At 44.9% G+C, this 13,599-nt stretch overlaps 1 protein-coding gene across 2 annotated transcripts in view; it reads right to left on the bottom strand.

Annotated features, from left to right (window-relative positions):
• Positions 1 to 13,599, bottom strand: part of MAP2K5 (mitogen-activated protein kinase kinase 5) — a 206,772-nt gene that overhangs the window by 102,497 nt on the left and 90,676 nt on the right. For both annotated transcript variants that reach the window (XM_056865709.1, XM_056865710.1), the window contains exons 14-15: positions 5,095 to 5,168; positions 4,012 to 4,060 (exon numbers count right to left, since the gene is read on the bottom strand). In XM_056865709.1, coding sequence (XP_056721687.1) covers positions 4,012 to 4,060; positions 5,095 to 5,168 — 123 coding nt within the window. The remainder of the gene's footprint in view (positions 1 to 4,011; positions 4,061 to 5,094; positions 5,169 to 13,599) is intronic.

Below are 13,599 nucleotides of genomic sequence, written 5' to 3'. Positions count from 1 at the left end.
CTACAAAACAGTTATATCTGTCCATCGAATCCCCGATGTGCCAGATGGAACGGGATACAGAGGAACAGAACTGTTCCATTCCTCGTATTATATAATTTTAGTTTTCAAGACTAAACGAAAATATCTGATTGACTGGAAACAAAGTCTTGCAAGAAGCAAAGCGGTCCCAGACAGAAGAACCGACGAAATTGCTTCTTAGCTTTCATCCTCACTTTTTCAATTAACAGACGGATGCATCACAGTCATCCGTAAACAATAAGAAAAAAGTAATTTCTTTAATGCACACCTGGGAAATAGATGTGTAATCGAGGTTTGTACATTAAAAGGAATAATACAATTTAATTATTACAGCTATTTCAAGCCATCAAGAAGAGGAGCTGGTTAGATAAAATAGTTCGTTTGAAGTCGTTGTGTCCCCCCCCCCCCCAGCCACCTTTAAATCAGAGTGTTCCAGCTCTTTTGAGATGAGAGAGGCAGCAGTCAGCAGAGGCCGGCTGTCAAACATGGTACACTCCAGCTCTTTTACACCCTTCCTCTTCTTTACTTTTGGAGGTTAAACGATCTATACACACCTTGGTCCGAAATATTACTGAGCAAATCAAAGACTGGAAAAATAGTGAAGAACACAGTTCAAGGTTTCTCATACTGCTGCTGGGAGCAACGCGGGCAGAATGCAAGAAACCTTCCCTCTTTATGCAGCAAGAATGTGGCATCGAGGAGCCCGGCTCCAGCATCACTCCTGTGAGGGAGGGCACATGCTCCGCCTGCAGCACTGATGTGACCCCCCTGACCTGGCTACGTCATACGCAAATTTCAAGGTTGCATTATTATTCCTTCTTTTTTAAAACTTCATAGGGTGCTGGAGTCAGGACTTTGAGGGAAGCAAATAAGAGTCAGTGATTGATCCAGCCACAGTTACTAAACCCTTCCTTCAGCGCATGATGCCTCCTGCTCAATCTCTGTAGTCCTCAGTGTCAATGAGGCAGGTGCATGTTGGTTTATATCCTGCCTCTCCAAAGCGGCTTACCGTGAAATACACTTTCAAGAAAACAATCAAACCTTAATGCAATGGCATGACTGAACAGTCCCCACCAACCACAGAGTTGGATCAGAGAAGACCGAGGGGCTGTGGCTCAGTGGTACAGCATCTGCTTGGCATGCAGAAGGTCCCAGGTTCAATCCCTGGCATCTCCAGTTAAAGGGGCTAGGCAAGTCAGTGATGTGAAAGACCTCTGCCTGAGACCCTGGAGAGCTGCTGCCGGTCAGAGTAGACAATACTGACTGATGGCCCAAGGGTCTGGTTCAGAAGGCAGCTTCATGTGTCCATGTGTTCAAGATCTCATGAAATGTCTACAGCTCTCAGCCCAGACCATCTAGAGCAGGGGTGTCAAACTCATTTGTTACAAGGGCCAAATATGATATTAATGTCACTTGGTCAGGCCGGGCCATGCCTCGCCAACCCACATAGGGATCGAGGGTGGGGGCTGCCTCAGCTGGCTCATGGGCCAGGTAAGAGCTCACAAGGGGCCAGATCCAGCCCATGGGCCGTATGTTTGACACCCCTGATCTAGAGTCTTATAGATTAATAGCAGTATTTTGAATGGAGCCTGGAAACAGACTGGGAGCCAATGACGTCCTTTAAAAATAGAGACAGATGTTCCTTTATAGCCACCACATTTTGGAGCCACTGAAGTTTCTGAACCATCTTCAAAGATCACTCCATGTATAGCATACTGGAGTCGTCTGGAATTTCCAGAGCATGGGTAATGGTGACAAATCATATTTAGTATTTCCAAGGTCGTACAGGGCCTGGGTTTTAACAGAAATCTCTCTCAGAAATCACTGCTCCACCTCAGAGCCCCACACATCATCCTAGGTTTACATGGAACTTTTGTGCACCTAGGCAAGTTCTGGCTGCTTCCACATGGGCAATTTTCTTTGGAGGAAGCCCCTGATGACTGAGCATGGCAGCTGGTGGGCCTGTTTTTTATTCTGTCTATGTATTTGTTTACGTCGTTTGCAGCCCGCCTTTCTCACTCGGACTCCAGGCAGGTTACACAGACTGAATCAATACAATCAACAAGGCATTTAATAAACAATGAAATAGGATTTGGGTCGCAGAGCCAACCAGAAGTCTAAAAAACAGAACTGAAGCAAAGCATAAATGTTAACATGCCTCGTTAAATGATGCAAAATCCATGGAATAATCCTAATTTCAGCAAACTACACACAGCTGTAAAGGCTGCAGTCCCCAACAATTTATCCAAGTAACTTGGTGAATCGTTTTGTACGGTGCTACCCTACTGCCTGCGTAGAAAACCATCTTGAGTAATTCAGCTTTGCATAGTTTGTGGAAAGATAGGAGAGTGGAAGCCTTCCTGGCCTCCTCAGGTGAGCCGTTCCATAGCATGGGAGCCCCTACAGAGAAACCCCGTGTATGGGCAGCTGTTGATTTGGCCCATTTGCAGGTTGGCACCTGCAGAAGGCCTTGCTCAGAGGAGCAAAACTGTTGGGGTGGAGCAGACTTTCAAATGGGATCAATGGAAACCTCTTTCAGCCCAAGCCAAAAGCTGAAATGCAGGCAGAGGATGCTTCACCTGCAGCCAATACGGGAAACGGGTGGAGCTACACTCCATCTTCAAAAAATGTCCCCGCCCCCTTTCTGGCCCATGACAGCATTTTCTTTTCCTGGATCAGTTGGGAAAGGGAAAGGGAAAGGAGAGGAAGCCAGGTTGTGGGGGGGATGGCGTGATCTCTGCCATGTCAGTTGCACAGATGTGATGGAAGAAAAGGAAGAGGGCTAGACTATTGTGTTCAGTTTTGGGCACTGCAATTTAAGAAGGATATAGACAAGCTGGAACGTGTCCAGAAGAGAGCAACAAAGATGGTGAGGGGTCTGGAGACCAAGTCCTATGAGGAACGGTTGAAGGAGCTGGGTATGTTTAGCTTGAAGAGGAGAAACCTGAGAGGGGATATGATAACCATCTTCAAGTACTTGAAGGACCATCATATAGAGGATGGTGCCGAGTTGTTTTCTGTTGCCCCAGAAGGTCGGACCAGAACCAACCGGTTGAAATTAAATCAAAAGAGTTTCCGTCTAGACATTAGGAAGAATTTTCTAACAGTTAGAGCGGTTCTTCAGTGGAACAGGCTTCCTCGGGAGGTGGTGAACTCTTCTTCCTGAAGGCTTTTAAGCAGAGGCTAGATGGCCATCTGTCAGCATTGCTGATTCTACGCCCTTAGGCAGATCATGAGAAGGAGGACATCTCTGGGTCACTGGGGGCGAGGTAGTTGTAAATTTCCTGCATTATGCAGGGGGTTGGGAGTAGATGACCCTGGTGGTCCCTTCCAACTCTATGATTCTATGAGGGAAGCAGTGAACGTGCCAGACACAAGGCCTGTGGATACCATCCTTGCATGATGGTGGCGGAGGTGGTGGAAAGTGCCCTCAAGTCATAGCCAACATATGGTGACCCCCGTAAGGGCTTTCAAGGCAAGAGGCATTCAGAAGTGGATTTGCCATTGCCTGCCTCTGTGTAGCAACCTGGGGTTTCCTTGGTAATCTCCCATCCAGATACTAACCAGAGCTGACATTCCTTAGCTTCCAAGATCTGAGGAGATCAGTCACTGGGCCATCCAGGTCAGGGTGTCTGCTCCTTCTGTGCTCCCACCGCCAAGGCTGGTGCATGTTTTTGCACATACACCTCTCCCACAGATACAACCACCAATCACTGAAAGACTGTGCACCAGGACCTGCCTCATCCACCCAAGTCAACAGACAAGCCTTGAAGACAAGAGACTTCCATGTGCACGCATTGGGCCTTTCTCTTATTATTCCGTAATTCATAATTCTGTATATTGTTTCAAGCTCTATTTACTAAAAAGAAAAGAAAATGAACACAGATGTACATGACAGTAGAAGAACAAACTACAGAACTAGACGGCACACCAAACCAAGCAGTCCACTAAAGGCTTTTCATTTGTAAGTATCTACATAAAACATACTTACAGCCATATACGCATTTGTCCCAACGTATGTCTTGGCGATGGAATTCACCAGCTATCAGACAAAGCAGTATGTTAGAGCCATATAAAGATAATGCGGGAATAAAACGGGCAATTATTCCTCATTTAACCTACAATCATCCTATATATAAATCAGCTAAAAATTATATAACAGGGAGGAAGTGGGGTGGGATAACAAATTTGCCTGTGAAGGCATAAAAATGATTACATCCTTCTTTCCTTTTGCAAAAGAGCCCTCCTTTAAAACAACCACAGTGCTGCAGTTTACGATGGATAACCTTAAAGACAATTCCAATTTTAAACGGGACGCTTTAGAGCCTTTATACCACCAACAACCAGTGGGATATAAAAAGTCAATTGGAAAGAGGATTAAAAAAATAATTTTATTTCATCTCTCCACCCCCACCCCCCCGGCAGCAAATCAGCCCTCCTCCCTGCCATTGTCAGCTGGCTCAAGATGTGAATAAAGGAACCTTAATTATCCGGCTGGAATGAACACTAAATATGCTGCAGGAACAACAGACTTTGACAACGTCTAATGCGGCGGTGACCTTCTCTCTGGGCCTCGTGTTTGGCTGGGAGGAGAGGTGGCCACAATTCAATTCAGGACTACAGCGAGCGCACGGGTCAGTCTCACAGAGGTTCTCAGGGGAAGCCCAAAATGGAAATTAATTAAAATTTGTGCTGCGCGCTGCCGAGGCCCCTCCGCCATTGTTGCTCCCAATATTAATTTTTACTGTGGGCCAGTCGGGCTCCCCAGGCGCTCCTCCCGCCCTGCCCTCCCTTTTGTTCGGCCCAAACGCTTTCAGAGCCAAGCCGCATATCAATGAAGTTTGCCATTCGTAAGTAGTAATTACAACATCAGCAGTTTTTACTGTCATTAAACAATGAACAATCATATTCTGATGAAGGAAAGTGGCCGGGAGATTAAAAGGATGAATTGCACATTCCCAGTAGAGGCGAGGGTGTTGCAAAGGCTCCGTTGGTCTCGTGGCCACTTTGGAAAGCAGAGTTACTGGCGGGGGGGGGGGGGGAGAGGGAAGGTTGGGAAACTGGGACAGAACGTACCTGTGTGCTTACTCCAAAATCACATAACTTGACCTGGCCTCTCGTGTTCACCAACATATTTGAGGGCTTCACATCTGAAACAGAAAGGGAGCGACCCGTTATCAGAAGCCACAGAGTTTTTACTTTTACATTACACATACCCTGCTGAATACAAGGACCAGTGGGATGTCTGTTATTTCCTAGCTGCCTCTCCCACTGGTGCCAGAATATTTCTTTGAAAAAGCAAGGTCAATAAAGCCTGCATTAAAGTATGCATTAAAACGAATACACAGAAATGTTGCAGACAGTCCTGAATTCAAATTAACTTACAAGTCACCACACAAACACTCTGCAACTAGCTTTATCTATAAAACCATTTTCCGATCGCTTTAAATAAGACCAAGACCAGACAGCGACCATAGAATCCAGCAAGCCCTTCCTAACTGCAGCTAGCCAGATGTCTCCTGGAAGCTCTTCAAGCAAGGCCTGGCCCTGTTGTTGGATCCCAGCATCCTTTACTCAGGTATGTTGCTTCTGTACATGGCAGCTCAATTTAGCCATCATGGATAACAGCCAGAGATTCTCCCAGCCAACACAGATTCATCCAGTCCTTTTAAAAAGGCATCTGAGGCAGTGAATTCCATTAATAAGACCAACAATGAACAACAGCTATTATTTTTGTTTATAGAAAGCGGAGTTTTATATTTTATCCAGTAGAAGTTGCGCAGGGTGGCACCATTTTGATCTTTGCATGATACAGTGAGACAGGTTAGGATGAGAGATCCCCAAGATCCCCCCACCATGAGCTTTGTGGAAGATTGGGGATTTGAACCAAGGTATCCCCAATCCTGAGACCAGCAAGGAATACCAGGGTTGCTGTGCAGAGGAAGGCACTGGCAAACCACCTGTTAGTCTCTTGCCATGAAAACCCCAAAAGGGGTCGCCATAAGTCAGCTGCGACTTGAAGGCACTTTACACACACACATCCCCAATCCTAGCCTGCCACAACACTGGCTGCACGGGGCGAAGAGTGTTTTCTTTTGCCAGTCCTGAACCTCACCTGCTTTCATTTCATGCAGAGCTTGCCATGAAACTGTATTATGATGGGTGCCAGGGAGACATGTAAATAGAAGACAGGGCAGTGGTATAATGGGGTGGTTTGGGAGGATGCTTTTACAAAGGGCCCAGGATTGTAGCCTATTTTACTGCTTATTGTTGTTATTGTCTTGGTTTTGCTGCCTTGCCTTCTTCTTTTGTAAGCCATTTTCTGCATTGTTTACGGTACTGCATTTCTTAAACTGGCTTTTTTGGTCTGCATGGCCTAATTTTGTGGTCCTGCTGCATTGTTTGTGGATGTGTTACCCTGTTTGCCCCATTTTTATACTTTGTAATCAGTCTGGATCAGTAATCTGTAATCTGATCTGTAATCAGACCTGGATGGCCCAGGCTAGCCTGATCTCGTCAGATCTCAAAAGCTAAGCAGGGTCAGCCCTGGTTAGTATTTGGATGGGAGACCCCCAAGGAATACCAGGGTTGCTGTGCAAAGGCACTGGCAAACCACCTCTGTTAGTCTCTTGCCATGAAACCCCCCCCCCCAAAGGGGTCGCCATAAGTCGGCTGCGACTTGACGGCACTTTACACACACACACACACACAATCAGTCTTGAGCCTCCTCGAGAAAGGCGGGGCTATAGATTAAGTAAGCAGACAAAGACACATTGTGGCTTGGGTCCTAAGAACACCTTTGACATGCATAATGCTCCTGTCCATGCGCCGATTCTCCCTTAGGTTGCTCCCCCCAACTCCTCATACTGTGTTCAGAACTCCCTCCTCAGAGAGATTCGTCTGTCTCCCTCTATCGGCGTCTTTCAACAGCAGGTGAAGGATGAGAGATCCCCAAGGTCCCCCCACCATGAGCTTTGTGGAAGATTGGGGATTTGAAACGAGGTATCCCCAATCCTTTTTTGTTTCATCTGGCAGACCCCTAATAACAGTTACTGGCCCTCCTTCTAACTTTCCTTGTTGATGTGTTTTTAATCAAATTAAATCAAAGTTTTAAATGTTCTTTTAATTGCTCAAACATTTTGATTTTTTTTTTATGTTCACCTCCTTGTGGACACTGAGGGGGTAGAAGGTGGCACAAAAATGTTTTAAAGAATCAGCCACTCCCAACATTATCTAAAGATGTGGGTCTGATGAGATGGATGGCACATCAGGGTTTCAGAAATGTGGGACATGCACAAAGCTCTCCACGATCTCCTTGAACAAAGGGTTTTAAAATGACCCACTTAATGTTCTTATCAGCCACATTGGGAATTTTATCCAGTAGTTTTTTAAAAAGGTACTAACAGTGCAGTCTTATGAATAGTTACTCCAGACTAAGTCCACTGAAATGAATGGGTTTAGACGGGAGTAACTCTCCTTAGGACTGCACTGAAAATGTCTTTTCTGTCCATTTAGGCCAATTCCAGAAGCAACTATCCTGGAATGAGAGGGAACAAAAGGTCTTCATACAGACAGCAGCTGGGAAACCAAACTGGGCCTCAGAAGACCCACAGCCGTTCCCAGCTTTTAAAAGTCATGTCAGCATCAGATTCATCCTTTTATTTAGACAAACAGCCCTGTGCACATGTGTAACGTTCTCCCGTAGCATCTGTTGGTGATTAATATTTTCATTTTGCATGTGGAAGAATTTAAACAAGAGCCAAAATGGGTCATTATGTGCCCTTCGTCAGCACAAGTGCTTCCTTAATACACATTATTTATACAAGACGAGGCTTCTTTTCATGCCAGCTCCACCTTGGCTGGTTTTACCAGGCTGCTCGATGAATGGGGCACAACCCCTTTCCTCGCTGCTGCAGGTCAGGATGCTGAATACGGAAACATTTCAGTCACCTTATTCAAAAGCAAACAGATTTTTCAAAAATCCATTTTATTCAAAATTATTTCCACACACACACTTCCATTCTGATTGCCTTTGACAAATGCTACAGTATTCCAAAGTTCAAGGAATCTGAGCAATACAAATTTCAGTGTTAGATGTGAATTGCTAAGAGATCACCAACAGAATCAACACTAATTATTATTATATTAGTGGTGTATATATGCTTTGCGTGTGTGTAGCGAGAGAGGGAGAGCAAGAGAGTGTAGTGTTGATGCAGTTGACTCTCTTAGCAAATCCCACACATGCTGCTGGCTCCCACTCGCAGCAGCAGAATGGTTATTGCTGTTCCAGTCCTGTTAATATGTTTCCTTTGGAAGGTACTGTTAATGAAAGTGGCTTATTAACCTGAGGGCGTGCACACTAGCTGGCTCATCAAGAGTTTGGATTAATGGACACGTGAAGCTGCCTTCTACTTAATAGGACCCCCTCAGTCCATCAAGATTGGCATTGTCTACTCAGGCTGGCTGCGGCTCTCCAAGGTCTCGGCAAGAGGTCTTTCACATCATCTATTGCCTGGTCCTTTTAACTGGAGAGTACCCAGGTTGCTGGGGGTAAAGTGTAGATGACTGGGTAAGGAACTGGCAAACTACCCCGTAAACATGGTCTGCCTAGTAAACGTTGGGATGTGACGTCACCCCATGGGTCAGGAATGACCCGGTGCTTGAACAGGGGACGACCTTTACCTTTTTTTAATTGGAGATGCCAAGCAGATGCTCCACCACTGAGCCACTAGCCCCTGCCCTCAGCTCACCGTCTCCTTTATATTATCTCTGCTCTCACACAAATTTGTGTTTCGGGCTCCACTTGGTGGAACTGCCCAGTGGGTGAGGTCGAGAAAGCTCCCATGTTACTATCACTCAGCAGAATGTACAAAACATAATTGTTTAGGAAGATGCTTTTATAAAAGGAATGGTGTTGTAGTTGTACTTTGTGGAAGTTTTAGATCGTTTCAATAGTATTTTATTGTTTGTAATTGGTGTAACCCATCTTGAGTTTCTGCAAGAAAGGCGGACGGTAAATGAAATAAGCAAATCCACCTGAAGTAAGCAAACACCTTGGGAGGTGCAAGAAAGCTAGGCCAGAGCACACCTGAGTGAGTGCCGTGATTCAGCAGCATGTGTACAAGGAGACTAGCAGCACAATCCTAGGAAAGTTTTAATAGAGTGGACAGGTTTGGAGAGAGTGGACAGGGAGAAGTTTTTCTCCCTCTCCCAAAATACTAGAACACGGGGTCATCTGCTGAAGCTGGAGGGTGAGAGATTTAAAACAGATAAAAGGAAGTATTTTTTCACACAACACATAGTTAAATTGTGGAACTCCCTGCCACAAAATGTGGTGATGGCTGCCAACTTGGAAGGCTTTAAGAGGGGAGTGGACATGTTCATGGAGGAAAGGGGTATTCATGGCTACTAGTTAAAATGGATACTAGTCATGATTCATACCTATTCTCTCCAGGATCAGAGGAGTTGGCCACTGTGCAAACAGACTGCTGGACTTGATGGGCCTTGATCTGATCTAGCAGGGCTTTTCTTATGTTCTTAAGTCTACTCAGAAGACAGTCCCATTATACTCAATGGGGCTCACTCCCAGGTCCTTTGAAAGAAGACGGGAAGACTGTCAACCAGAGGCGCAAGGGATTTGTGCTGGGCCCTGTGTTGTTCAACATCTTTATAAATGATTTGGATGAAGGAATAGAGGGGATGCTTATTACATCTGCAGATGATACTGAACTGGGAGGGGTAGCAAATACGGTAGAAGACAGAGCCAAGATGCAGGATGATCTTGACAGGCTGGAGAAATGGGCTAGAACTAATAAAATGCACTTCAACAAAGACAAATATAAAGTTCTGCATTTAGGTAGGAAAAATCAAATGCATAATTATAGGATGGGAGAGACTTGCTTGAGCAGTAGTGTGTGTGAAAAGGATCTTGAGGTCTTAGTAGACCAAACACTGAACATGAGTCAGCAGTGTGATGCTGTAACTAAAAAGGCAAACGCAGTCTTGGGCTGCATCAACAGAAGTATAGTGTCCAGATCACACGAAGTGATGGTATCGCTTTACTCTGCTCTGGTTAGACCTCACCTAGAGTAGTGTTCAGTTTTGGGCACCACAATTTAAGAAAGATGTAGACAAGCTGGAACATGTCCAGAGAAGGGCAACAAAGATGGTGAGGGGTCTGGAGACCAAGTCCTATGAGGAAAGGTTGAAGGAGCTGGGTATGTTTAGCCTGAAGAGGAGAAGACTGAGAGGGGATATGATAACCATCTTCAAGTACTTGAAGGACTGTCATATAGAGGAGGGTGCCGAATTGTTTTCTGTTGCTCAAGAAGGTCGGACCAGAACCAACGGGTTGACATTAAATCAACAGAGTTTCCGTCTAGACATTAGGAAGAATTTTCTAATTGTTTTGTACGATCTAAATAATACAATAAAGCTCGTTTAACATCTAGAGAATGAAGTGTTTTTTCTGCTGTGGATTGTGGATTTGGAAAAAACACAGGTAAACATAGGTCTTGTCCCAGGTGAAAATCAGACACTACTTTGGGTTTGAATTCAAAACTTGTACGTAACATTACTTTAGAAGGGTAAAACTGTAAAAAGGGAGAGTGACACTTCAACGCCGCGAGTTCACCAACTCTTCGAGCTGACGTGATGGCCACTAAAAAACAAACTTTATAAGACAAGCATGCCAAGGAAACTTTTCCTAAAGGTTCAAACGGAGAGAGCATTAATTGAGCCAAAACCAAAGACAGTGACCATTGAGAGACCGTCTCATGTCTAACTGGGAACATATTTGATAAACCTTTTTAAAACAATTTAAATGTGGGGTGAGAAAACAGTGAGTGTCCATCAACCCCTATATGAAAAGCAGACAGGGCTGCCAAATGAGTCTTAACTGATGACCAACTTAGACCTTCTTTCTTGAGAGACAACAAATAATCTAACACAACTGGTAGGGGGCATGATGACGGAAAAAATTCCGTGGTTCCCACCCATTTGGAGAAACGTTCCCATTTAAAGGCATAAGAAAACCTAGTAGATGGTTTCTTTGAGTTCAACACTACTTCTAAAACCTCATCAGATAATTTTATTGAGGAGGATTTAGAAGCCAAGCCGTCAGTTGGAGAATACGTGGGTCTTGATGACGCATCCAACCTACCGACAGCAGGTCTGGTGCTGCCTGTAGGTGCCTGAAATTGTTCTGAGCAAGATTTTTTAGTTCCGTAAACCAAACCTATCTGGCCCAATATGGGGCTATCAGGATACAATGGGTTCTGTAGTTTTGGATTCGAGCTAAAGTCTTGGTGATTAGAGGGATTGGGGGGAAGGCATAAAATAGGGCCCCCACCCAAGGCCTCAAAAAGGCATCCCCCAGGGACCTTGGATTGTGGCCCGCTCGGGAACAAAAAAGAGGTGCTTTTGTATTGTGGGAAGTGGCAAACAGATCTATGTCTGGGAAACCCCACTCCTGAAAAATGGGTAGAATGTAGTTCCAATTTAGGGACCATTCGTGATGGGGGAAAAAAATTCTGCTTAGAGAATCTGCCGTGATGTTCTGTAATCCTTGGATATGAATAGCTTGCAAGGACACGTTGTGCAGAAGTGCCCAATTCCAAATGTTTTCTGCTTCTCTGCATAGGGTAAGGGAGACCGTACCCCCTTGTCTGTTCAGATAAAACATAGCGGTGGTGTTGTCTGTCTGGATGAGCACTGCGCTGTTGTACAGGATTTCTGCAAAAGACAGAAGAGCATAACGAATCGCTCGCAGCTCTAAAACATTAATATGTAGAGAAAGTTCCTGAGAAGACCACAACCCTTGTGTAGAAATTCCCTGACAGTGGGCACCCCAACCCACTAATGAGGCATCAGAGGTAAGTATCACATCAGGGGTAAAAACTCCAAAAGAAACACCGGATGTCAAATTATGCATTCGGGACCACCACCCCAGGGTACGTAATACTGACCTGGGGACTGAGAACTTAGTGTGTTGGGACTGAACCAACTGTTTGAACGCTCGGACAAACCAATTCTGAAGGGGCCTCATATGTAATCGGGCAGTCCTGATAACTGCTGTAGTCGATGCCATCAGCCCTAAAAGTGTTTGAATAAACAAGGCTGATTGACGTCTCTTTCTCAAAAATAATTTGACCAAGTTAGCTAACTTGTTGGCCCTGTCAGCAGGTAAAACAGCTTTACCCAGAGTGGAGTTCAAAAAAGTACCAATGAACCTAGCTGTTTGAGTCGGGGTGAGGACAGACTTTTTAAAATTAATTATGAGGCCCAGAGAGTTCAGACAATTTAAAATGAGTTCCCTTTGGGCAATCAACTGTTCCATGGAAGGGGCTGTAACCAACCAATCGTCCAGATAAGGAAAAATGACACAACCTTTGGTACGTAGGTGAGCGACTACCACGGCCATATATTTGGTGAAAACACGGGGAGCTGTAGATAACCCAAAAGGCAAAACAGCATATTGAAATACTTTGCCTCCCACCACAAATCTGAGGTACTTACAGTGGGACTCCCGAATAGAAATATGGAAATAAGCATCCTTTAAATCAATAACCATATACCACCATCTAACTTTTAATAATTGTAAAACATTATGAACAGTCAGCATGTTGAATTTTCTGTATTGTAAACATTTGTTAAAACATTTCAAATCTAGAATGGGGCGTAACCCGCCATCTTTTTTGTGAACTACAAACAATCGAGAGTAAAAACCTCTGAAGGAAGTCAAAACAGGCTGAACAGCACCTTTGTCAATCAACTCTTTTAAGGCAATCTAAAGAGCCGGAGTTAACTTAGGACCACTGTCAAGTGGAGGGTAACTCAAACCTGGCAAAAATTGAAACTCTAACGAGTAACCGTACAAAACAAGGTGTAAGACCCAATTGTCAGAGGTTACGTCTGACCAAGCAGAGAAAAAGGAGGCCAAACGGTTGCCAAACATACAAGGAACATTGTCCCCATTCTGAAACAGTCAGAAAGATGGTTTGGGGCCTTGTCCTCTTGGAGACTAGGACCTCGGGGCAGAGGGCCTGGATCTTGGAAACCTTCGCCTGTTCTGATGTTGAAAAGACTGGAAACCTCGTTGTTGGCCATAGGGGAGAAGTGGTTGGGGAGGCGGTCTTTGAAACCTCGGTTGGTAAGAGGTACCTCTGTAACCGTAGCGCCGTCTAGAGAAATTGCCAGGTACTTGCACAGATACCCCCATATACCTGGCATCCTGTTTCTCTTTCTTTAGTTGGCTAAGAGTATCATTGGTAGTAGCTGCGAATAGACCTTTGCCATCAAATGGTAAATCTTCGATGGTGCTTCTCACATCATGGGACAAAGCAGTAGACCGGAGCCAAGCAAATCTGCGCAAGGAGACTGAGGCAGCCATGCCTCTGACAGCCGACTCTGAGGCATGTCTACCAGCATTCATCAGGTGTCTTGCTAACTGAGTTCCTTCAGACATCACTATTTTAGCCAACGACTTTTGTTCGTCAGGCAGATCTCCCAGGTAAGTAGCCATTTTTTCCTATAGGAATAGATGATAAGCTGACATTATTGCCTGATAATTTCCAATACGGA

Source organism: Euleptes europaea, chromosome 20, assembly GCF_029931775.1.
Source record: "Euleptes europaea isolate rEulEur1 chromosome 20, rEulEur1.hap1, whole genome shotgun sequence".
NCBI lineage: Eukaryota > Metazoa > Chordata > Lepidosauria > Squamata > Sphaerodactylidae > Euleptes > Euleptes europaea.
The sequence above is the reverse complement of the archived record's forward strand: the minus strand, read 5'-3'. Positions and strand labels throughout refer to the sequence as shown.